At 38.7% G+C, this 26,883-nt stretch overlaps 1 protein-coding gene and 1 non-coding gene across 4 annotated transcripts in view; both read left to right on the top strand.

Moving 5' to 3' along the window:
• The window catches only part of RPRD1A (regulation of nuclear pre-mRNA domain containing 1A), a 69,806-nt gene extending 43,736 nt beyond the window's left edge, over positions 1-26,070 (top strand). Inside the window, exons 7-8 of one of the 3 annotated variants that reach the window (XM_006938854.4) lie at positions 22,568-22,765; positions 25,281-26,070. In XM_006938854.4, coding sequence (XP_006938916.1) covers positions 22,568-22,717 — 150 coding nt within the window. In that variant the 3' untranslated portion in view covers positions 22,718-22,765; positions 25,281-26,070. Of the gene's footprint in view, positions 1-532; positions 1,061-22,567 lie in introns of those variants that run through there. The other 2 variants (XM_011288029.4, XM_006938855.5) reach the window with 2 other exon arrangements.
• Positions 2,433-2,505, top strand: TRNAK-CUU. The gene has a single exon. It is a non-coding gene; the product is annotated as a tRNA-Lys (tRNA).
• Positions 26,071-26,883: the final 813 nt, after the last annotated feature.

Below are 26,883 nucleotides of genomic sequence, written 5' to 3'. Positions count from 1 at the left end.
TTAAAATTAGGGGCCTGGGTGGCTCAGTCAGCTAAGCATCTGACTCTTGATTTCGATTCAGGTCATGATTTCAGTTTGTCGGTTTGAGCCCCGCATCGGGCTCTGCTCTGATGCTCTGGAGCCTGCTTGGGATTCTCTCTCTGCTTGCTCTCTCAAAATAAATAAACTAAAAAAAAAATAATTAAAATTAAATAAAACAAAGTTTAAATCCTCAGCACTATGCAGATTTCAGATGCACAATAGCCTCATGTGGCTTTTGGCTACTTTGTTGTATAGTGTAGATACAAAACATTTTCATTGTCACAGAAAGTTCTGTTTGTAATGATTGATCAGCCTTGCTTAAAAGATAGGTATAGATAAAATGGAGAGATATATGAGAAATGAAGTTTTATTTACTATATATAAAATATGTAATAGCTCTGCTCCAATAGAAGAAATGCAGTAGGTGCCCCCTATGGCAGTATTCTTAGAAGGCAGATATTGAACAGGAATTGAAGAGAGGAACCACATCTTGGCATTTACTCTTCTTCAGGTGGGAGCGTTTACACAAATGCCCTTTGCCCCACATTGAACACCTGGAAGCAGGAGGTTGGAACTAAGAGTGCTCCAGTGGAAACAACCAGGAGGGTCAGCTCCTGTGCATCTCCTTTCTTGGACCAGATTGCAGTGGTGAGGAACCTGTCTGAATGGGATCTTGGAGCAGAGGAAAAGCAGTGTTCCTTCTGCCTGGTGAGGCCCAGGAGTGATGGTGATCATCTGTATCTGGAAAACCACTCACTGCTGTAATCCATGTTGGATCTTGCCCACTTTACTGACAACCCAGGCAGGTTGTACTTACAGTCTGTAGTTACATAAGGTAATATCACCAGAACCTCCAAGCATTTTCAGAAAGACAATATATAAGTAGAATCAGAGGGAAGAAATTTCCCCTAGGAAATAGTTCATAGAAACCTGTCTCCTTTTCTCTCTCTCCCTCTCCCTTTCAAAGTAAGTAAACTTGAGGGGAAAAAAGGATGCGCCTGGTGACTCGGTCAGTTAAATGTCCGACTCTTGATTTCAGCCCAGGTCTTGATCTCATGGTTCATGGGATCAGGCCCTGTGTCAGGCACCGTGCTGACCATGTGGCATGCTTGGGATTTTCTCTCCCTCTCCCCCTGCCACTCCCCTCAGCCACGGTCTCCCTCAAAATAAATAAACTTTAGAAAAAAGAAAACCCAGCATTGTGATGTGCTGAAAGTGCCTAAACACCTGGAGGTCCCAGCCCGCCCCTAATGAGTAGCCATCAGCAGATAGAGTGTCCTCATAGCCCTGTTAGGGAAAGCTCTCTACTTTTTTTATTCTTATCAACAAAGGAATGGTTGGGAATTCTAGGCAAGCAAGCAAGCAAACTATAAGCAACAGCATTAAAGTCATAATGGCTGTAAAATGGGAGTATAAGACAAACAGTGGGACAAGTGAGCTACTTTGTGAGATTCTGGAAAAGTAAAGCTGATGAAGTTTAAACTTAGTATAGTAAGTCAGTGCTCCATCCTTCCATGTAATGCATTCCTAAAAATGTGAATAAAAGTAAATTACATTTTAGAACAAAATTTTTGTAAGTATTGGTCCGGTTTTTATTTGTAGCTCTATGAGGTAGATAACTATAGTTACACATGTTTTACAAATGAGAACACTGAGGCTCAGAAATATTAACATATTCCAAGGAAATTTGAAAAATCCATTTAAATGAATACATTAAAACCACTTAGCTCCTGAGAACACTTTCATACATTTTCTTTTGTCTTATGAAAATCATAGATTTGAAACATTATTGTAAACTGTAATAAAAAATGGGGGCGGGGAGCGCCTGGGTGGCTCAGTCAGTTAAGCATCCCAACTCTTGCTCTTGGCTCAGTTCATGATCTCATGGTTTCATGAGATTGAGCCTCATGTCAGACTCTGTGCTGACAGTGTGGAGCTTGCTTGGGATTCTGTCTCCCTCTCTCTGCCCCTCTCCCCCCGCCCCCCTTCTGTCTCCCACTCAAAATAAGTAAACAAAAAAATTTTTATCTTGAAAAACAGTTAATAGCCATACTGTATGTACAAATTTACATTCTACTTGGATATCTTAGTCTTCAGTGAATAGAGTATGGATTTAGAATAATGAACCTAGAACTTAAGGGTTATGGGTTCTAGAATTTACTATATGAACTTGAAGAAATTGTATAGTATCAAACCTGTTCTTTTCTCAACCTTAGGATGTAGATGTATTATAAGGTCTATTAACGTTCTAAAGTTCAGTGCTCTTGACTTTTCCCCCTATCCCTTATGTTATACTTGGGAATTTCTAAGTACTTTATCTTAATTCAACTTATAAAAGCAATATGCCATTTTCTTCATACAGTAGTCTCCCAGCATAAAAACAATACATGTTTATTATAGAAAGTAGGGGCGCCTGGTTGGCTCAGTCGGTAGAGCATGTGACTCTTCATCTCAGGGTTGTGAGTTCAAGTCCCACATTGGGCGTGGAGCCTACTTAAAAGGAGAAGAAAAAATCCAGAAAATACTGAAAAAGAAATAAAAGATTCACTGGTTTACATGAACCAGTGAAAACATTTAATTAATATTTTGATGTACTTGTTCCACTCTTTTGTTTTTAAGTAGTTGTGTATATTCAGTTTCATTTATTTAAATTGTGTGATTTTCTAAACATTGACAGCTGCTGGCCAGCATTTATTTTATTTATTTATTTATTTTTTTTGTTTCCTTCATTTCAAATAGGAGTGGAGCTTTAAGGGGGAAAAAGACCATTTATCCATATTAAATTAAATAAGTTATACCTGTTGGACCTATTTAAAGAACTAGGTCTCTGTGACAAAATTGTGGAGGAATATGTACTATCAAGAATATTTAAATTGTAATAAAAGTCATTGCCTCTTTATGTCTAATTCCTTCAGCACACCATTGTAATTAGGGGAGTAGTGGTATTGTAACTATGCCATTTAATTTATCCACTTCTTGCTTTTGAAGTAAGATTTGTGTTAGAACTAGAGCTTAAGTCTTGATAATTTTAATACCATTGCACACATCAGACTTGTTCAAGTAAAATGTGAACCTCTCATGTAGTTCAGTAAATGAAAAGTTTAAGGAGAACTGTGCATCATTTATACTAACAGTCTCCTAGAGCTCTGTCAGACTTAACTTCCTAACATGAGAATTCTTTTTTAAGCATCTCCTGAATCTGGCCGTGTTCAGATCAGTTTTTGGAGAAAGTAACTGCTTCAGAGCAAAGCCTGTTCTTCTTGGAACCTTTCTAAGATCCAGTCATCTGACTCTAATATAAAGTAACATTCTTGGGAGGTTTTAGGATTAATAAGCAATGCATTTATTTAACAATACATTTTAAAACAATGCACATACAACAAAATGCATAGATATTAAGGCAGCTCATTATCAGTAAACTTGATCAATTTGATGACTTAGGTCTAGATGCTAGACCTAACATTATGCTGCAGTTAATATGTTTTGTATTCTAATTTTTTTTTTATTTTTTTTTATTTTTATTAAATTTTTTTTTCAACGTTTATTTATTTTTGGGACAGAGAGAGACAGAGCATGAACGGGGGAGGGGCAGAGAGAGAGGGAGACACAGAATCGGAAACAGGCTCCAGGCTCTGAGCCATCAGCCCAGAGCCTGACGCGGGGCTCCAACTCATGGACCGCGAGATCGTGACCTGGCTGAAGTTGGACGCTCAACCGACTGTGCCACCCAGGCGCCCCTGTATTCTAATTCTTCATAAAATTCTAGTTACCGTTTGACTTTTGGGAAAATGGTTGTGTTTCGGGTTTTTTTTTATTTAAAAAAAAAAGGAGTGTTCATGAAAATCAGGAAGATTATAGAATACGAGAAGAACATAGACGTTGTTAACCTTTTTTGAGTTGCCAGCATCTTTGAAAAATCCACATATGCACATAAATTTGCTTACAACTTCAGTTGAATTAGGGCCACCTCTGAGACGAACAGTGATTCACAGTTTAATGACCTTTGTTCTGTAACCAGTGCAAAATTAATGGGGATCTGTGGGAATCTTGCATTACTTTTTCTGCTTAAAAACTTCCAGTTATTTCCTCCTAAACTCACTGCATCAATACAGTTAGGACATGGCTTGGCATCACTTCATGAGAGAAAGCACTGGTCATGTAGCAGTTAGCATTGTGACGTAGCTGGTATAAACAGTGTTAAGCTACACCAAGTTTTCAGAATATGCCAAGTAAGTTCTGTTTCTTTGAAAGCTGGTTCAGTCACAGCTGGGTTTCTGTATTCAACTCTGGATTGCACATTGGCTAATGGAATTAACTACAGCGTATCCAGAGGTACGGGCCAGGAGGCAAAGAAATAGAGACACAATACCTTGGAGAACAGTTAAAGGAAATGGGGATATCAGAGATCAGACTTGTGCTACCTATCTTCACATGCTTTGAAAACTGTCAGAAGAGATGAGTTGGGTTTAGGCAAGAGCGCAAAACTAGGACCAGTGGGTATGTTACAGGTGACAAGACCATTCTGCTAGTTAGAAATGACATTAATATGAAAGAACTATTAAAGTAATGAGTTTCAGCCTCTGCCGTCTGTATGTACAGCAAACACAGCCCAACTCCTGGCCAGATTAAGATAAAACCTCACAATAAAGGCCTACTTACCCCAGTTCCTGATAATCAAGTTCAGCTTTTGAAAAAATTACAGGGCATGTCAGAAGTCACGAAACGGTCTGAAGAGGCAAAACAGATTCATGTAGGACACAACTTTTGGAGATGTCAGACCAGGCGTTTAAAGTAACTGATTAATATGTTAATAACTCTAATGGAAAAGTAGGTACCATGCTAGAAATGAGAAACAATGACAAATGAGTGCCTTTGGTGGTCACCTCGGTAGATTGGACATTGCTGGGGAAATGACCTATCAGCTATGTAATAGGTCAATAGAAATTTCCAAACTGAAATGCAAAAAGGAAAAAAAAAAAGCCCAACACAGAAGATTCAAGAATTATGGGATCATTTTGGAAAGATGTCATGCATATTCTTGGAACACCAGGAGAACAATTGAAGCAGAAGAAGTATTTGAAGAAGTAATGACCAAGAATTTTCAAAGTTAATGACTGACATCAAACCACTGATTAGGAAATTCCAAGAAAAATACGAGGCAGGATTACAAAAAACGAAACAAAAAAAAAAACAAACGCACGGTCTACACTTAGACATATCTTCTTCAAATTGTAGAAAACCAAGATAAAACCTTGAAAGAACTGGGGCAAGGGATACCTCTTACCTATAGGATGAGAATTAGAGCAGTTTCCTCAGCTGAACCACTCAAGGAAGAAGGGAAGAGGAATGAAAAGTGTTGAAAGAAAACATCACCAACCTAAAATTCTATATCCAATTAAACTATTCTTCAAGAATGAAGGTTAAATAAAGTAGTGCATTTGCTGTTGGAAGTTGTCAAGAAGAGGTTGAATGACCAGGACAGGAGAAATGTTGGGTCTCTTGTTTGTATTCTATATATAAACTATTAGCCCTGCGAGATGGTAGGATGTATTCATCAAAAATGTGTTTCAGTGATTTTGAGGAATTTTACAAAGCAGATTCTGCTCTTGGAGCTTTGCCCTGGACATGAGCATATTAAGGGTTGGAGCAGGGATGTAGCTAAGAAACTTATTTTTTGCTTCAAAACAGCCCAGAATCTCTGAGTTATGGTCTGCCTGTTAAAACCTTGTGCAGCAGTGTTCCATGAGACACCCAATTTGGGAAGCCCCAGATTAGCTGATCTTTATGACCCTGAGAGTCATTCTTTAGTAACTGGATAATACATACTAAGGGAGTGAGGCTAAAAACTTGACAGGAAGACGAGAATAAAGATAGCATGACTAAGTCTACTTCCTCATTTAAACTTTAGTACAAATAGAAAAAAATCACCTTGATTGTTACAGCTCATTTACTTAAGTTTCTTCTCCCCACTTGGTTTTTAAAATTTATTTATTTTGGGGCGCCTGGGTGGCGCAGTCGGTTAAGCGTCCGACTTCAGCCAGGTCACGATCTCGCGGTCCGTGAGTTCGAGCCCCGCGTCGGGCTTTGGGCTGATGGCTCAGAGCATGGAGCCTGTTTTCGATTCTGTGTCTCCCTCTCTCTCTGCCCCTCGCCTGTTCATGCTCTGTCTCTCTCTCTGTCCCAAAAAAAAAATAAACGTTGAAAAAAAAATTTTTTTAAATTTATTTATTTTGAGAGCGTGAGCAGGGAAGGGGCAGAGAGAGGTGAATCCCAAGCAGACTCCGCATTGTCAGTGCAGAGCTTGATGGCATGAACTGTGAGATCATAACCTGAGCCAAAATCAAGAGTTTGACACTTAACTGACTGCCACCCAGGCAACCCTCCTTACTTGATTTTTAAGTTGTTTAATAAATAGAATCAGCCTAAGTTATATGCTATTAGCTTCTGGACAGCTTCTTCCCCACCAAAGTCAAAACATTATCAGCAGGTTCTGCTTTCCTGGAATATTCGTCATCATTCCTAATTGGACTAGCCCCTTGTGTCTTTTCCCTTGTGTCTTTGTGTTGCTGTTTTTTATTGGTCTCTTGTGTTTAAAAACATTAATAGGCCCATGTGCTATAATTCATAAGAAAAGGACAACTCTCCACTATTGGGAATTCCAGAGATTTTTTTTTTAATTTCTGTTTTTGAGAGAGAGACAGTGTGTGAAAGAGGGAGGGGCAGAGAAAGAGAGAGAGGGAGGGAGATGCAGAATCTGAGCTGTTGACACAGAGCCCATGGCAGGGCTCGAACTCCTGAGCCAGCATATCGAAGTCTGAGCCAAAGTCAGATGCTTAACCGACTGAGCCACCAGGCGCCCCCTCCAGAGATGTTTTAATGGCAGAATTAGACTACCTAATACAAGTCACAATTCGTTTAGTTACAGGATTTTGTTTTATGGATATTAATTAGCCCTGTCACTGTGGTGGTCCTGTATTTGGTATTAAGTAGCTTTCAGTTGGATAACCTACTTCAGAATACCCATCCCGTTAATAATTCGAAGATATGAAAGGCAGGCAGGGTAGCTTAATGGTTAAGCATGAAGACTCTGAACCCAGACTGTCTAGGTTTGAATTCCTTTTTGCTCCTTAATCTGTTGACTTTGAGGAAGTTTCTTAATCAATGGTTGATTGTGCTCTAGTTTCATTATATGTAGTGCATGGTTAATAATTCTACTTATGAAGATTAAATGGATCACTTAGAACAATGATTGGCATTTAGTAAGTATATCAAAATTTTAGTTAGGGTCACAGTATACTAAATTACATCTAGAAATACATAAACTTAATTATAACAGTATCCTCATTACAAGTTAGCATTGATTTTCCAAAACTCAGTTGCTAGCCAGGTGGGCATTGGGTTCCTTGCAGAAAAATTAGTCCCTGAGTAAACTGTCTTTTCCACTTGTTTGCTAACAATTTAGAAGGCTAATGAACCTTTGCAGTAATAGAATTGAAACTTAACAGGTGGAAATTGCTCATTTCAAGGATATTTTTAAAGTAAAATCTGTCTTTAGAAAACTTTTTTAAGAGAATGATAGTAAGCCTTCAAAAGATGTCAGAGGGTGTGTAGAGGTTATTCATTTACCCTAAGTATTTCCCATTAAATGGTAAAGCTGCACACTGTCAGGGAAAAATAACTCCATCAGAGAGGACTGGGATGTGAGAAGAAATGAGAGAGGATTTGATACCTGTGTTTTATATTTTTAAAAAATTATCAAAAGCAGGATTGGATTCCAAGCTAAATTTGGGTATTTTTATTTATTAAAAAAATTTTTTAATGTTTATTTTGAGGAGAGAGGGAGTACGAGTGAAGGAGGGGCAGAAAGGGAAACACAGAATCCGAAGCAGGTTCCAGGCTGCATGCTGTCAGCACAGAGCGTGATGTGGGACTTGAACTCACAAACCGTGAGATCATGACCTGAGCTGAAGTTGGACACTGAACCAACTGAGCCACCCAGGTACCCCTGGGTATTTGTTTTTAGAAGATAAGTTAGAGCAAACCACTGAGATCTTCCCTCTTTCTCCTAGAGATGGCAACCGACTTGACTAATCAGTCTCCAGAAAGTCCCCAACATCATGGAATTTTTTTTGCCTTAAAAGAAAAAAACTGCCCTTTTTTGGGTTTTTATTAACTTTTTGTATCCTAGGAAAGAGATCCAATCTGAGAACCAAAATGAAATAAATTATAGTGGATCCTGAAAAATGAGAATCAAAGCTTATAGTTTAATTGAAGAGAGAGGCTTAAGAAAAATGTTTGTGTTAACTTTTTAAGAGAGGCAAAGGACATAAATACATGTCAAAGAACAAAACCATTTAGGGGTTTGCAAGAGAACAAAAGGAACCACGATTGTGAAAGTGGGTTCTGTAATATAAAGATTATGTCTCGATATTTATTTTGAGTGAAGATAACTAGCCTTATCTTCAACATTAGTTCTTTTGTGACCCAAGAATTCACTTAATTCTCAAATATTTAGTTATAATAAGGACTAATAATAATGATAAAATAGAGAAATTTTAAATAGAACTGAATCATATTTCAGTCTAATGATACATATATTGAGATCTACAGGGAGAAATTAAATTGCTTAGATATTTGCTTTCTGGAATATGTTGGAAATAAGGAGTTATGAGAATACTACAACCCTATCTCTATCTTCAAGAAATACTTTTGGGGTGGGGTGGTCTTTAACCATCATGCTCAGATGTTCCTGTTTTCTTTGCTGAAAAAATATCCTAGTATATCTTTTTTATTTTTATTGGGTGTTTTCCAGTCCCATCATACTGTTCTACTTGAAAGGGATCCTGAAGATTGATTTTACAGGGGTGTCTGGGTAGCTCAGTTGAGTAAGTGTCCGATTTCACCTTGTTTTGTGAGTTCGAGCCCTGCGTCAGGCACTGTGCTGACAGCTCATAGCCTGGAACCTGCTTCAGATTCTGTGTCCCCCTCTCTCTCTGCCTCTCCCCTGCTCTCACCCTGTCTCTCTCTCTCTCAAAAATAAATATTAAAAATTTTTTTTAAAGATTGATTTTACATATGAAAAGTGAGAGAATGACTTCTCAAAGCCCTGTTTTCAGAGCATTCTGAAACCTGGACTCTGCTCAAACTTGCATCCTACAAACACTGCACAATTTGCTCACTAGAATCGGGATTTGGTTTCCTTGCTTGATGCATTCTTCCTGCTACAGCGGCTCTCAGGAAGTGTATAGGGAGCAGGGGGCTGTGACCTGGTAGGCATGATGCTTGTAGTTGTTGACCATGGTTTTTAATGACCGCATGTGGAAGCAGTTGAAATTCTCCCAAGTCTTTTTTTTATTTTATTTTATTTTTAAATAATTTATTGACAAGTTAGCTAACATACAGTGTATACAGTGTAGTTTTTGGCTTCAGGAGTAGATTCCCGTGATTCATCACTTACATACATCCCAAGTCTTTTTTTTAAAAAGTCACAGTCAAGGCACAAGAGAGGAATTATTAGTAGCATATGCAAGAAAAAGGCAGCCATATAAATATTTAAATTCAAAAAATAGTTAAAACATTGAAAGCAATTGGAACTTTGAACAACTGTATGTGGGTCAGCCCTAAAATGGAATAAGAACAAATTTTGGGACATTTGTTTTCTTTGCACTTCATAATTTAAAAACTTGTGCATTAACTTATTTAATCCTCAACTCTATAAAATACGTACCCCTATTTTATAAAGAAAGCATTTGAGGCTTAGGTAATACTAGGGAGTCTTGCATAAAATCGTTTGGTAGTAAATTGAGGAAGCAGTACTTGCACCCAGTGCTCTGCTGGATGCAAAGTGTGTTTCCACTAGTAAACCCTATAGTAGTATTTAAGTTCAGAAATAACTCTGTTAGTAGCAGAACATAGGAAGTTAGTGTGAGACTAAAGTAGAAAAAGTTCCTGTGGCAGTGTCTGGCATTAAAGTAGGTCTTTTAAAATGGGGAAGATTGGACACTCAATATACACTCAGCTGTAAAGAAAGCGTTTTCTTAAGGTTCAGATTAACCCACTTTGAGTGTACACAAGGCAGATCAGACCTCCTGATTCATTAATGTTGAAGTACTTGGTGCTATAGTTTTCAGTCCTTGGGATGGAGACAGACAGGTGTGTGTCTGTAAATGAAAAAACAGAGATAGTTTCAGTAAATTAAAGACAGAAATATGGGCCTTGTTAAAATGAAGGAAGTAATGAAGGAGATGTAAATGACTTATGTAAAGTTGACAGGAGTGAGTTGTAAAGCATTCATTCCCAAGGTGATACTCATGCCATGCTCGTGCCTGAGAACATTTATTCTAGTAGTTGTGTTTATTTCAGTGTGTGAGTTAAATCCAAAGTAGCCCAACAGAGCTGATTAAAAGTTGGAAGAGGGTATGAGGAAGCCTGGGGTTCTGAAAAAAATCTATCTTTTGATGTAGAGTTTGGGATACATAACATATACACTAGCAAGAGTATAGTGTGTACTTAATACACTTATGGGGACACCCAACTAGCTCAGTCAGTGGAGTGTGTGACTCTTGATCCTGGGGTCATGAGTTCAAGCCCCACATTGGTCGTAGAGACTACTTTTAAAAACTAGTTCTGGGTTTAAGTTGTGTCTCATTTAAAATATTGTAGGGGGTATCTGGGTGGCTCAGTCAGTTAAGCATCTGACTTTTGTTCTCTTCAGGTCATAATCTCACCGTGAGTTTGAGTCCCACATTGGGCTCCATGTTGACAGTGCAGAGCCTACTTGTGATTCTCTGTCTCCTTCTCTCTCTCTGTCCCTCCCCTGCTCACTCTCCATCTCTCTCTTCTCTTCTCTTCTCTTCTCTTCTCTTCTCTTCTCTTCTCTCTCTCTCTCTCTCTCTCTCTCTCTCTCTCTTAAAATTAAATAAAATATTATAAATAGCTGTTGGCTAAACAAAGGTGGTTACGATGGAAAAGAGGGCAGAATTTGTAGAGGAAAAGGATGTAAAGTTTGCCTCTGGTTAAGTATGTTATTTGTTCCTAGTAGAAAAACACTCAGGTAAATTTTTTTTATTTATATCCTCTTCTCAAAACTTTTTTAGAGGATGTAACTCAACCATTATATGAAGAAAAGATCTGTATTTTCTTGCTTATGAATATTGCATTTCTTCAGAAACGTGATATATTTGTGTGAAAGGGCTTTAGCCATTCAGATGATACAAATTTTTTTCTATTATTTTTTGGTGTTCTTATTCATCAACGTTTTAAGTGTATCCTATATGTAGTATGGGAATAGTTAGCAGCATGTCAAAGCAGGATGTTGTTGAGTGGTCAACAAACAGTAGTGAAACTTCAGTGTGGGAGAAGTAATCAGGGAAGGTTCATTTGGACGGCTTGGGCTTTAAGCTGGCACTTGAAGGATGGATAAAAATGGGATGAGGATCCTGGACAGGTAAAAGAGGAATAATTTAGACAAAAGACTCTAAAGATGTACCATTTTTGACTTCACAAAAATTTTGTATACAGATCAGGCTTAATATTATACAGTTCCTCATATTTTTATTAATAAATTTAGTATATTACTCTGTTATTCAGAATCTGAAATTGCAATTGATTTTGCAATATTCTTAGCAAATCTGCATCAGAATGTGAATAATACAAATGGTATTCTACAAAACATCTTGAAAAATTTTTGATTATATCATCCTTTTGCATGCTGATTGTTGTAGCATTTGACCAAGAATAACTAAGATCTATTAGTTTATTATTCATTAATTTTGATGAATGTTATTAAACAAAATGTGTTGTATGGCTGGCTTCTGGCATTTATAACTCGAGCAATTTATGCTTAGTCTTCTAATTCTTAGTTTTTTCATCCATAAAACAAGGATAGTGATACCTCTTGCAGGATTTTTGTGAAGTTTAAGATAAGAATGTATGCAAAGTGGCTTTGGTAATCTGTGAAAATATTTAATTTGTCCATTAGACTTCTTTTTAAATAAACTATTTTAGGCAATTTTAAGTTCACAGAAAAGCTATGAAGATAGTACAGAGTTCTCATATAGCCTATATCCATTTTCCCTTATTTTTTAATGTTTATTTTTTGAGAGAGAGAGATACAGTGTGAACGGAGGAGGGGCAGAAAGAGAGGGAGACACAGAATCTGAAGCAGGCTCCAGGTTCTGAGCTGTCAGCACAGAGCCCATCGCAGGGCTTGAACTCATGATAACTGTGAGATAATGATCTGAGCCAAAGTCGGACACTCAACCAACTGAGCCACCAACTGCCCCTCCCTTATTGTTAATATTTTATATTAGTATGGTACATTTGCCACAGTTGGTGAACCAATATAGATATATTTTATTAACTAAATTCCATAATTTTTTCAAATTTTACCTAATGCCCTTTTTCTATTCCAGAATCCCATTTGGGTTATCACATTACATTTAATTGTCATGTCTCTTTAGTCTCTTGGCTGTGACACTTTTAGACCTTCCTTGTGTTTGATGACCTTTATAGTTTGGGGGAATATTGCTCAGGGATTTTTAGCATGTCCCTCTGTTGGGATTTGTCTGATGTTTTTCTTAAAATTAGACTGGAGTTCATGCATTTTGGAAAGGAAGAGCACAGACATAAATTGTCAATCGCATCACATTTTATCAGGGACACTTACTCTCAAATGACTAATCAGTGTTGGTGTGCCCTTGATCACCTGGCTGAGGCAGTATTTGTCAGGCTTCTTCATTGTAAACTTAGTTGATTTTTTCTCTTTTCATACTCTACTCTTGAGAAATAAGTCACCGTGTGCAGCCCACACTTGAGCAGTGGCAATCCATTAAACTTTTCAAGTTTGAAATGCTTTAAATGGATCTTTTTGAAATCTCAAATTACAACCAATTTGAATTGAATTCTCGTAAGAACTTGGAGAGCAGATATTTTGAGTTGGTTAAGTATGATTGCTGAGTTCTTCAGATGATGAACATAAATGGTATATTGTTCTTCTGAGGGTTGGATAGTCCTAGTCATAGTACACGAAGCATGTGTTGGGAAAATTAGTATTTCCCTGAGGAAAAAAAGTTCAAACCTTTCCATGTATATACTTTCCTGATTAACTTTGACTGCTTTTTTCATTTCTTTTTAATACTGGGAACATTTCTGCCTTCCGTCGTTAGCCTCCTTCTCTTTCTTCTTGTATGTCTGATTCCCAGCCAAGGATGGGAGGGGACAAGCCATATTCTTGGTGTACATTAGAATCATAGGATGTAGTGTGGTATGGTAGATAATTCAGGAAATCAGGTTTGTAGAGATTTGTTTGTTCTGAAACCACAAAAACCAGAGTTTGACAAAATCTTGGCTGATGGTGGATATGCAAAAGATAGAGTTGTGTTAGGGTGAGGCAAAATGACTTAAAATGACTCAGAAACATTTCTGTATACACCCATGTAGGCTTAATGGGCCATAGACTTTTATTTACTGCTGCCCAAGCCGAAATCTTACTTCCAGTTCAGAATGCTAGAAACCACATTTCCATTTCCAAGTACCTACGACCAGAAGTCCTCAAGGATAACTCACACTTCACATGATGAAAACTGTACTGTTTATCTTCCCCAAAGGAGTGTCTGCCTATTTTTGCTATTTTAGGTAACAACACCTCCCTCCATCTAGCCACTGATCAAGCCTGAAACTTCTTCATTCCTCACATCAGAACTACAACCAGTGCTGCTGAGTTTTCTTTTTTCTTTTTTTTTTTTAATGTTTATTTATTATCGACCGAGAGAGAGAGAAACAGAGCAGGAGCGGGGGAGGGGCAGAGAGAGAGGGAGACACAGAATCCAAAGCAGGCTTCAGGCTCTGAGCTGTCAGCACAGAGCCTGACACGGGGCTCAAACTCACAGACCGCGAGATCATGACCTGAGCCAAAGTTGGACGCTCAACCGACTGAGCCACCCAGGCGCCCCCTGAGTTTTCTTACTACACATTGTTTTTGTCTTTTTAATTAAGGTATTATGTGCATCCAGTGTAGTGTGTGAAGTGCATTGCTACCTGACGGTGTGATTTGTGCAGTGCTCTACCGCTACAGGCTTGGTCCAGGCCCTAGTCTTTCTTTCTTAGACATTTGCCGTCAACTCCTGATTGGGATTCTGCCTCAGGTTCATCCTCTTCTATACTATATCCAGACTAATTCTCTCATGACTTAAATGTGACTGTATTTGGTAATGGAACTAATTTCTTCACTTTGCACCATGCACTGTCTAATAGTGACTTGTCGTGCTCCTGTCATGCTTTTTATCCTCTCTAGCCTGTTATCTTGCTGTTCCCGTAATCCTGTTGTATTCTCTTCACCTATCCTTAATTCTGAAAACCCTCCCGGAACTGTGGTAAAGTCCTCCGTCCTCCAGTTCTCATATGTCATAACGGTTTTCACCTCTGATGGAACATCTTATACTTTATTGTAATTACTCATTTGTTTGCATGCTTATTAAATTGTATGTTCTTCTCGGTAAGGGTTATGATTCATCTTTGTGTTCCCAGGACAGTGACTGGCACCTTCTATAGTAGATACTCAAGAAATGTTAGTTGAACTGAAGTATGGAGTAGATCACTTGAGACCTTCGAATTCAGTATCAAACAGCAGAATGATGCATTTGTTTGAAAATTGCAAATAATATGTAGTAAGAGCTAGAATCTCAACTCAGAAAACTGTCACACTGACAGCTCAAATGTTGGTATATAAATCAGTAGGTGTTAGAAGTCACAGGTGATGTATAATACAAACAGTTATTATAAACAATATCTGTTTATTTTGTATGGAATTGCTTTTGTTTGACCCTTTGGACCATCACTCATGTTCATCACTGGGTTTTATGTGATATTTGCATTAACAGATTGGTCTTTCCAAGAAGTCAGGTTGGAATTTGGTGGAGAGTGTATTGTATGAGCTTGGCATTTACTGCACCTAGAATAACCAGCTCACCTTTAATTTATCCTTGAACGGCTTTTTAAATTATTTTAACATTCATTTTTTTTAAGTTTATGTTTTAGAGAGAGGGCATGAACAGATGAGGGGCAGAGAGAGAGAGGGCGACACAGAATCCAAAGCAGGCTCCAGGCTCTGTGCTGTTAGCACAGAGCTTGATGTGGGGCTTGAACTCCCCAGTGCTGAGATCATGACCTGGGCTGAAGTTGGACAGCCGACTGACTCAGCCACCCAGGCGCCTCTGAACATTTATTCATTTTTGAGAGACAGAGACAGGGCACGAGGAGGGGGTGGGGGCAGAGAAAAAGGGAAACACAGAATCTGAAGCAGGCTCCAGGGTCTGAGCTGTCAACAGAGCTTGACATAGGACTCAAACCTACGAACCGTGAGATCATGCTCTGAGCCCAAGTCTGATGCTTTACCAACTGAGCCACCCAGACGCCCCTATCCTTAATGCTTTTTTTTTAAGGGAATTTTTTTGTAAAGTAGCAAAACTTGGAATCCATTTGCCATTAAAAGCAATACTGTTTGTGGCACTGAGGTTCTCAGACTAATTCACAAAGACTTTTTTTTCCCCCTCTAACATTTTTATTGAGATGTAACTCACATACCATGTAACTTGGTGTTTTCAATGTACCGGGTGTTGTGGGTTTTTTTTTTTTTTTTTAAGATTTTATTTTTAAGTAATCTCTATATCCAATGTGGGGCTTTTTTTTTTTTCTTTTTTTGTATTACAACCCTGAGATGAAGAGTCGCATGCTCTGCAACTGCACCAGCCATGTGCTCCTACAGTGTACAGGTTTTAAATATATTTACAGGATTTCGTAGCCATCACTACAATGTATAATTTTAGATCATTTTTGTCTACCGTAAAGGAAACCTCTTATCCATTTTCACTTCATCCCACCCCAAACCTAAGCAAACTCAGGTTTGCTGTCTCTATAAATTGGGCTGTTCTGGAGATTTCATATAAATAGAGCCATACAGTATATGATCTGCTTAACTGGCTTCTTTAATTTAGCATGTTTTCAAGGGTCTTTCATGTTGTAACATATGTCAGTACTTTGTTTCTTTTTATGGCCAAATAATATTACATGGTAGGACTATACCATATTTTGTTTCTCTTACCAATTGAGGGATATTTGGATTTTTCCCCCTACTTTTTAGCTATTGTGAACTATGAACATTCCTGTTAAAATTTTTGTGTGGGCATACATTTTCATTTCTCTTCTTGTATATTCCTAGGAGTAGAATTGCCGGGTTATATGGTAACTCTGATTTTTTAGGAACTACCAGACCATTTTACATTTCCATCAGCACTGTGTGAGGGTTCCATTTCTTCCAGATGTTTATCAGCACTATTTATTGTCAAATCTTTTTTGATTATTGCCATAATTGTAGTTGTGAAGTGGTATCATTGTGGTTTTGATTTGCATCACAAGTTTTTCATACCCACAGAATAGCCAGAATACTATACATTTGCACTAAAAGCCGTATATATCAGCTCATTATTTATTGCTAAGGGAGAGAACTTAATTTCTTAACGGTTTTGCTCTGGAGAAATTTTTTATCTTAAATCTTAAAATTCGGGTTCCTCCCTTTGGTGCTGGAACACAATTAAGTTATTTTAGGAAAAAAAGTTTATACACAAAATAGATTTTTTTTAAATGTTTACTTTGAGAGAGAGAGAGAGAATGTGAGCAGGGGAGGGAGAGAGAGAGAGAAGGAGAGAGAGAGAGGGAGAGAGGGAGAGGGAGGGAATCCCAAGCAGGCTCCACACTGCCAGCACAAAGCCCTACTTGGGGCTCGAACTCACGAACTGTGAAATCATGACCTGAACCAAAAGGTCACCCAGGCACCCCAACACAAAATAAATTTTTTGAAAGCTGTTTTTGCAAAATGCAGGTTTAGTTAGAAAAGGATGAGAAGGTTCTGAAAATAACTGATAAACCAGTATTGGCCTTTACCTATTGGTTTACTTGTCAGGTTAGGCTTCCACACTCCTGTCTTTACCTGATACAGTACAGGTGTGCCGCTGGGCCCACAGGTATGTTTTCTCTTTCAATGCTTAGGGGTTTTTGTGGGTCTTTTTTAGTTTTTTTTTTCGGGGAGGGGGGTGTGGGTGGTTTACTAATGTAATAAGAACTTTCTTTTTTCCCAGCTTTATTGAGATAAAACAGATAAAATTTTATATATTTAAACTGTACAATGTGATGATTTGATGTATGTGTACTTTGTTGAACTGATTACCATAATTGGGGTAATTAATATCCATCATCTCACATAGTTTTGTGTATATGTGGTGAGAACACTTAAGATCTCTCAGCAAATTTCAAGTATACAGCCTATTATTAACTGTAGTCAACATTTCCCCCTGCCATCCCAGCTCTTGGTAACCACCATTCTACTCAGTTTCTATGAGTTCACCTTTGTGTTTTTTGTTTGTTTGTTTGTTTTTAAGATTCCACATATAAATGATACAATATGTATCTTTCTCTGGCTAGTTTTTTAAAAAAAAATTTTAATGTTTATTTTTGAGAGAGACAGAGTACAAGTGGGGGAAGGGCAGAGAGAGAGGGAGACACAGAATCCAAAACAGGCTCCAGGCTCTGAGTGGTCAGCACAGAGCCCAACACGGGGCTTGAATCCACGAACCACAAGATCATGACCTGAGCCAAAGTTGGATGCTTAACTGACTAAGCCACCCAGATGCCCCTCTGTCTGGCTAATTTCACTTAACATAATGTCTTCTAGGTTTGTCCATGTTGCAAATACCAGAATTATCTTTTTTCTTATGGCTGAATAGTATTCCATTGTGTGTGTGTGTGTGTGTGTGTGTGTGTATTCACCACATCATCTTTATCCCTTCATCTGTTGATAGAAACTTAGTTGTTTCCATATTTTGGCTGTTGTAAATAATGCTGCAGTGAACATGGGGGTTCAGTTACCTCTTCGAGATAACTGATTTTCTTTCTGAGGCCAGTGTTAGATATCTGACACCAGGACGGCACCTTCCAACTGTCTTACTGCGTTTCTGTCCTGCAAACTAGTTGGTCTTCAGTTTAGCCCCTGTTATGAATGAATCTCCTAATTGCCTTTCACCATAGCTTCCACTGTTCTTGGCGGTACCCTTAGGCTTGAACAACTTCTTGCTTTGTTGTAACTAAAATCAGTTCCTTTGTGAAGAGATTAGGTTCTGTTTTATTGCCTGTTTCTTCTGTCAGGCAAAAATCTTTTGTGTCAGGGGTCTGTAACTAGGGGTGGGGACCATAGTAAACTTTTCTTTAGGGTTACCCCTGCTGTAGGAGCTGAGCTCTTAGTGAAAATGAGAGGTGCGTGGCAGCCTGTGTTCATCTTAGCTTTTCCCTTTGGGTTAGAACATTACCTCCTGAGTTGGGGGCAAGGGTTGTGAGTGCCCCAGCATTCTCAGCTTGCCGCATCCAGGGTAGAGCCTTTTTATCACCAGTGGGGGCTGAGTAGAACCGAGCCCCATGCCTCCTAAACTATCCTGAGGCAGACAGTGTAAGCAACAGGTAGCTTGGGGAGGATTACATGCTAATGGCCTAGCCTTCTCAGGAGGAAAGTCTGTCTGCGGGGGAGTGATCCTTGGGTTCTCAGCAGCGGCAGTCTCAGGGGACTCTGCCTTACTGATCTGGGAGTAGGGAGGGACGGAATATCTTGGTTTACATACCGCAGACGCTTGCCTTTCTTAATGGATTTTCTGGAATAGATGTTTCTTCATAGGTCCTTTGCCTTTAGGATTATTTCCAAAGGCTTGAAATGGCCAGTAGGGTTTTTAAAAATAGTTCTCACCTGGGGCGCCTGGGTGGCTCAGTCAGTTAAGCGTCTGACTTTGGCTCAGGTCATGATCTTGCGGTTTGTGAGTTCGAGCCCCGCGTCAGACTCTGTGCTCACAGCTCGGATCCTGGAGCCTGCTTCCGATTCTGTGTCTCCTCCTCTCTTTGCCCCTCCCATGCTCATGCTCTGTCTCTCAATAATGAATAAATGTTAAAAATAAATTTAAAGATTAAAAAAAAATAGTTCTCACCAAGGAGTGGGGCCTTTGAGCTCCTGTATCATGCTGGAAGTCAGCCTCCTCTAGGTCAGTGGCTCTGAAAGCTAACACTTTCAATCTTTAATCCTCTCTTAACCCTCCCCAGTATTGCTCCATCATATTCTCCTTTTGCCCAACTTTATTTTCTTCATTGTATTTATACTTGAGATTATGTTTTATGTCTCCTTCCTCCTGATAGGTTAGTTTTGTGGAGGCAGGACACCTCATCTGTTTTGCTTAATGCTGTATCTCCAGTACTCAATAAATATACACTTGCCATATGGCAGGACTGCCGTGCCATGAAAGAGGGGAGTACATTCATGGTGCTGTGAAGATTCTAATCTGAGAGAAGTACTGACGTTACTGTACCTCACAATCAAAGTAATACACACATCCTGGTGAAAGCATTGTTGCCATATGAAACCAACCTGTGAAATCTTAGAGCCTCTTTCTAGACCACCTAGTCTAGCAATTTAAAACTTTTAGGACTATGGCCTGGTTCATGTAATCGAGTAGTTACAAGGTGAAATCCAGTTTCTTCTTCAGACTCACATCAGACAGCTTGCCACAGTTCCTTAAACCTTCTGGGTAGGAGATCCTGCCTGTGACAGTAGCAGAAAGCTTTGGGAAAGTATGGCTTCACATGCTGATGAAGGATAATAACTTTTCTCATGGGATTATTGAGAGGATTAAATGAGTTCATATTTTAATGCCTGGCATATAATGGACATTCAATAAATGGTAGCTTTTGTTTATATTTACCAATATTTTGTTTGCAGTGTATACCAAAAAAGCTGAAGGCTTTTAGTTTCCAGTATCATTTGAATGAAATCTTAGTTGAAGAACAACCTATCTGGATGCTAGAAACTAAAAGTTAGGCTGAGCAGTAATGACCACTAACAGCACATAGGACATTTCTCAAGTCTCTAGCAGAGAATGATTGCTTTTGAGCATGTTTGAACAACATCTAAATGTGTCATGCTGACCCCAGAGTGCTTTATGTATTATGTATTCAAGAGTGATTCAGCTAAGAACAGTGAGACAGATGGAGACAAGTGTTTGTCCCCATACCGGTGTGTTTTGAGGAAGAAACGTGCTAAATGTGGACGTGTGTTATGAGAGCCTACTGAGAAGTAGGCCTCTGGAATGTGAATCTTTCGTATGCCACTTTGAGCTGCTGTGCTAAAACTTACTTGGTGTTCCAGTGTGTATCACTGGTGAAGGGGATGGGGAAGAAGAAAATCATACCTTGAGATTACAGATTTCTATTAAACTCTCTTTTACTCCATCTTGATCTTCATGATAAATTAGAATTGCAGGGACAGGTAGACATGGCAAGAATTGACACCTCTCTTAGGTGCCCGAAGCTATGCTTGAACTTTTCCAGCCTTCAACTTTACCTGCTTTGCCTGCCACTGTGCCCAGTCCCCCATGCTTCCAAGGTCTCTTTTCCTCCTTCCTTTAGAACAGTGGAGTTTCAGTAAGTCTGACAAATCCCTTTCCCCACATGGGCTTTTTTTTTTTTTTATTTTTTTATGTTTATTTATTTTTGAGACAGAGAGAAACAGAGCATGACTGGGGGAGGGACAGAGAGAGAGGGAGACACAGAATCTGAAGCAGGCTCCAGGCTCCAGGCTCGGAGCTGTCAGCACAGAGCCTGATGTGGTGCGTGAATCCATGAACCATGAGATCATGACCTGAGCTGAAGTTAGACACTTAACCAGCTGAGCCACCCAGATGCCCCTCGTGTGGTTATTCTTTAAAGGAGGAGGTTCAGTCATTCAAAGAAACCCCACTAGTTGATTTCATTTTAGGCAGAAAAACTAAAAAAGTGGCTGATAACTCTGTGTATTAGCATCCTTTGGGGAACTTGTGTAAAATCCATGAACTCTGGACCCACTTCTAAAAATTATCCTCATTTAATTGATATGTAGGAGGACTGAGCTTCTCCTGAAAAATTTGTTTCTTCAAGAATTTCTTAGCTGATTCTGATGTATAGAGCTGAGGAACACTAAAGAAGAGCTCTTTGTGGATCAGCCTTCTTCCCAGAATGAAAGCTTATCACTCACCTGTTCTGTCTTGTTTGTGAGATCAGCCTTGGTTAGGAGGAGGATGTTCTAGTTTTTTCTGGAAGGAAGAATACCCATATTCTAGATTACCTCCTTCCTGTCCCACCTCTACTAGGTAATGGAGTATAGAAGGATCCTGTCTCTCCATGTGGAAGTCTGGAAACTTCCATTAAAAGGAAATATTGCCAGTAGAGACAGTGGACTGTTTCCCTCAAAACCAAACATGATCTTTTTTTTTTTTTAATTTTTTTTTCAACGTTTATTTATTTTTGGGACAGAGAGAGACAGAGCATGAACGGGGGAGGGGCAGAGAGAGAGGGAGACACAGAATTGGAAACAGGCTCCAGGCTCTGAGCCATCAGCCCAGAGCCTGACGCGGGGCTCCAACTCACGGACCGCGAGATCGTGACCTGGCTGAAGTCGGACGCTTAACCGACTGCGCCACCCAGGCGCCCCAAAAACCAAACATGATCTTGATTGGTTTCCAGTTTCTGAGTCTTTAGGCCACTGTTTGCAAGGTTTCCTAACCTTTTAGGGGGCCACTGGAACTTTTAGTGGTCTGGTGAAGCTTTGGGCCCTTCTCAAGTTTAATATTTAAAAAAAATTTGTTTTAACATTTATTCATTTTTGAGAGAGACAGAGCGCAAGTTGGGGAGGGGCAGAGAGAGAGGGAGACACAGAATCTGAAGCAGGCTCCAGGCTCTGAGCTGTCAGCAAAGAGCCCAATGCAGGGCTCAAACCCAGATCATGACCTCAGCCGAAGTCGAATGCTCAACTGATTGAGCAGGTGCACCTCAAGTTCAGTATTTTAATGCAGAAAATAAATTGTTTAGCATTACAAAGGAAATAAGTTATATTAAAGTACAGTTATTGACATAATATTTGTACAATAATATATGCTTCTTTATTGACACATTAAATAACATTTAATGTTTGGTCTGAGAATTACCATAATTTCAAAGTCATGATAAATGTCAGCAGCTCAAGATAGCTTTAAAAAACTGTAATGTAATATCATAGCAGCTTGTTTCCATTGAAGACAAATTCACAGTTACTGATAATACTGTGATTTGTTGCTAGCATTCACAATTGAAAACAGTGCTAAATTTCAGTTTAGGTTTGTGAAAACAGGTATGTGGTTTTTCTTATCCAAGCTCAAGGACACGTGAAGATCTTACATGTTGAGGTTAACTATATTGACATGGTAATCTTCTTTTCACAGGTGTGTGACAACTGTTTAAGATGATGGTTTTTCATACTAATAGAGTTTATCTAGTAGTATATTTCCAAAGCCCTTCCTTTGATCTTAATGCTAACTTGGTAATTATCTTTTTTTTTTTTTTTTTTTTTTTAGCATTAACTGAGTGTAATACCAGATTTTATGCAGACCATTAGCTAGATAGCTCTTCTCTCAACTCCCAGAATGCTAATGAAAGTGGTTTGATGTTATAGGAATACAAGCGCAAGTTAGCCAGAGTTTCCCTGGTGCGCAAAGAACTCAGGTCCCGGATCCAGAGCCTGCCAGACTTATCCCGATTACCCAACGTGACTGGAAGCCACATGCACCTGCCCTTTGCAGGGGACATCTACAGTGAAGACTGATGACCAGTCTCTTTCCAGGGCCCAGGACTTTGCAAGAGATGGAGACAGGTTAGGTGGACAGTCCTGTAGCGTTATTTTTGTATATGGTTGAGAGAATGACTAACAAAAGAAGTGACAAGTAATTTATAAAATTGTTTAAAATGTTGGTTTGTTTACTATTTTATTGGTAAGTTAACATGACTTAGTTTAAACAAAGTGATGATCTCTGTGTATTAATAAGCTCACAAATAGTGATTATTTTCAAAAGATCTTTTTGTAAATTTTTTTGATCCAGGGCCTTGTGAGAAATTCCATGTTTCTATTTCTTCATGTATTTTCAAGTGTTTTTCTTTTTTTTTCTTCAATATCTAATCACTGTATAGTATGTAATTCCTAAGGGTGAGAACTAATCAGGAGTTGGTAGAGACTTTATTATGGTATAGTTAGGACTTGATTGTAGAAGGGACTAAATGTTCCAACTTAAACTCCACCCTTCTCCCTGACCAAAATAGCAGTTCTGTGCCTCTTAATGCCTTGATTCCTTATTCCTCAGAGGTCAGGAATTGAACACTAAACTGAGGGTCAGATCAAAGCTTAGAGAACTTTTCCACAATAGTACTGTAGGGGTTCCATTCCAGCTGCCAGTGTAGAATAAAAGGAGTATTAAATAGGGACCCCCTTGATTAAACTCTTTAGAATTATTTGAGTAGGTTAATATGAAAATGCTTTGGAAATGTTGTAAAATTTGACCTTCTACCGAGACGACAACTTTGATTCTGGAACTGATTGCTATTTTCAAATCAGTCTCCTTTTAACATAATTGATCCCTTTAACATAAAGCCGTCTATGGGATTAAAAGAACCGTAAAATACTTTTATTATTCGCTTAGCCATTTAACTTTAAAAACAATAGTATTTTTAGCTCTAATATCTCAACACAATATTCCTTAAAGTTCAGTAAAATAGCCTGGAACATTTTTAATGTTTCCTTAAGGTTTTTGAATGACTGTATATTTGGAAATTAAGCAGTGCTACACTACAGGGTAGATCTGGCAAATATTATATTTGTATATTTAGAATTACCAAAACAAATGTACTTTTACCTTTTATTTCTAACCCTGTGTGTTAGAGCAGTTGCATGCTCTCCTGCTTTCTTTTTAAAATCACATTGTTAAGCTGTGGGTTTGTACTCAATAATGACTTAGGATAAACATTTTTTTTTATTCATTACATATTAGACATTTTGCTTTTCCTTGTAAGCAGATTCAAATTAGATAGTCAATAAAACATCTTTTAAATCCCACAAGCCAATTATGTCTCTCTAGTCTGAATGGCTTCACTCTTTTTTTCTCAATATTAGAAATTATAGTTAAAATGAATTTCTATGTGAAGAAGGCAAATATTTATTTTCAGTAGCCAAAAGTTCTGGAAACAGTGCTTTTAACAGTTTGGCCTCTCTCCAGAACATAGACACATATTAGTAGTCCCCATCCATATATGGCTTATATTCCAAAGTCTTTTAGTCAACTTTTGGGATTCTGGGCACATTTTCTCACAGAAAGAATAGTAGTAGTTAGGTTCCCTATAAACACTACCACACAAAGGTCACCAGGGAACCTAATCCACTTAACCATGAATGTACTTAACTTGTAATGTGGTTGACAATTACTAATAGATCCTGATCAGCATTTGTAACATCACTCTAACTAAGGAAATGGTGTGCAGCAGCCAGATTCACACATTGTGGTATCTGTCTGTTTTGTGTACCTCTGTCCCTAGGTGTAGATTATATAAAAAGAAGATTCAGCATGGGGGTGGTGGGGTAACAAATGCACAATTATAAAAACCTAGTTATACCTGTTCTAAAAGTATACCATGTAAGTTTTTCTTGTTAAAGTGAAAGCAAAAACTTGTATATTAATTTATTTTCAATGTCTTCACCTTATTTATGATCTGTTAAAGTGGTGGTTTATCCATTCAAAATATATTTTTTTCCATTTAAAACTAATTTATAAACTATGTACTCCTGGGAAGATTTGAATTATTCAAAGTTTGTTGGAATATTTTCACCATTTAAGACAGACTTCTGACTTAGATACTGATTTTAATGCCAGTATCTGTTCTAAATATTTATGATAAAAAGGCATTATTTTTTTAAAGAGCTCGATGCGATTTGTGATAAGTGATAGTACTCAACCTGAATCCTGCCCCCAGTCGCACCCTTTGACCAGTCCTCCACAAACCTTTAAGCTGTTGGTTAACTCACTAACTGTAAACACAAATGATACGGTCTGGTTTAGAAGTTGTCTTTTCAGCCTTATGTTAACATGGTAAGCCTTAGCAGTGAATGGTCTTCTTTTCTAAAAGGTAGACTTACATTTTCTCAACAAGTGGGGTTAGATGGGGGTACTATAATACCACATTCGAAATCATGAGTGTTTTCTCCACTGTGTATGAACATGAGGCAAATCATGCGTCTTTGAGTGCAGTTTGGCCCGGCCCCTCAAGAGAGAAGCATGTCCCCACACTTGCCGCAGGGGTACTGTGGTTTGAATGGATACCATCACTCTTTTCTCCACAAACAGTGCAGAGAGCTGTCTGGAGTGGCCATTTGAACAGATTCCCTGGAGTTCCCTCCTCTCCTTCCATCACTACAGTAAGTAAAAGAACCACATGGGGGAACCCGGGAGTCTGAGAAAAATCAGCTGTGCTCAAAGGCCACCCTCCCCCTCTAGGAAAACCAGTCCAGATGCAGCTATTTTGGTACCTCTTCTCACATGCACTCTGAATCAGGGTTTTTCTATAAGAATTCCTTCAGAATCAGCAAACGCTGGGATGACCTGGTTGTCTTGATTTGCAAAATTAAAAGAACAAAACGAGGTTGTCAGATGTCACGGTAGATGAGCAGCTCATCTATTAAAGTGTAGTCATTGAACTGGTTCTGAGAAATCTTTAGAAAGAAAAAACTTAAAAGTACAAATTAATTGGGAAAGTTAGAATGCCCTTTCTGAATTTTACATTCTACGAATTTGTATTATATGAAATAACATAAAGCTACAAAACTGCTTTGTATTCTATTAAGAAATAGCTCCTAAAGATGTAGTCTTGTTTCATAGTTGTTGCACTATATCGAAGCTTTTTAAAGTGTAAACCCAGTTCTTCTCTGTATAGAAAGGGAGCATTGTGTTACACACTGAATTTATTTATACAGAGCATTTGTTGCCATCTGTACTTCCAGCCATCCGCACGTGAGTCTGTCCTGAGGTGGCGGTAGCACATGGGAAGATGAAGTTTCCCTGTTTTACCCCTTTTTCTTTGGCTGTATCTGATGACAATATAAGATGTTCTTAATAAAGTTTTATGTTGTTTTTGAAATGTGTAGATAATTTCTGTGAATCTGATTGATTGAATGTGACGTGGGAGGGGAGAGATTAATGGACTGGGAAGGAAGCAAGGGATTGGAAGTATTCCGTGACTTTCTGGCCGAGAAACCGCTGAAGGAGATCCCTTTTGCATGGCCTGTGCTTCCCAAACTCGAGCGAACATCAGAACATCACCTGGAGGGCGGTTAAACTACAGATTGCTGGGCCCCACTCCCTGAGCTTCTGGGATAAGGCCTGCTGGTTTATATTTTTAACAATTTGATGCTGATGCCACTGAGTTTAGGGACCACACTTTTGACAACCAGTACTCGAGACCAACTTTGAAGTCCATGACTTACTTCACAATTTGTAATTCCAGGTAATGCGATAATAAAGTAAGGGTTTTACAGCTCATCCTATAGTAAGTTCCTTATGGGGAGAGAACAAGATCACCTCCTCTACTGCCCAGTAATGCTGAAGTGGTTTGGAGTGAACGGATTCATTTGGTACTTTGAACTTCCGGAGCACAGGCCTTCACCACATATTGCATTTAAAGCAGATTGGGATATGCTGAAAATCTGTGGGAATCTCTAGGGCAGCATTTGCCAAACTTCCGTGATAAGACTCACTTGGGACATTTTCATAAAGGGCACATATCTACTAAGTCAGATTTTTCTGTGATTCTTAGCGTCTAGAAAGTTTGGGAAATGTTGTCCTCTGACCACTGTCCCTGGTTCTCCATTCCTAGAAGGCCCTCTGGTCACTTTATCTGAATCCAGGTGCTTCCCATCCCCACTCCAGTTTTCCACCTTTGCAGTGGGACGTT

This window comes from Felis catus, chromosome D3 (assembly GCF_018350175.1).
Source record: "Felis catus isolate Fca126 chromosome D3, F.catus_Fca126_mat1.0, whole genome shotgun sequence".
In the NCBI taxonomy this organism is placed as follows: domain Eukaryota; kingdom Metazoa; phylum Chordata; class Mammalia; order Carnivora; family Felidae; genus Felis; species Felis catus.
This window is presented reverse-complemented; position numbering and strand designations above follow the sequence as displayed.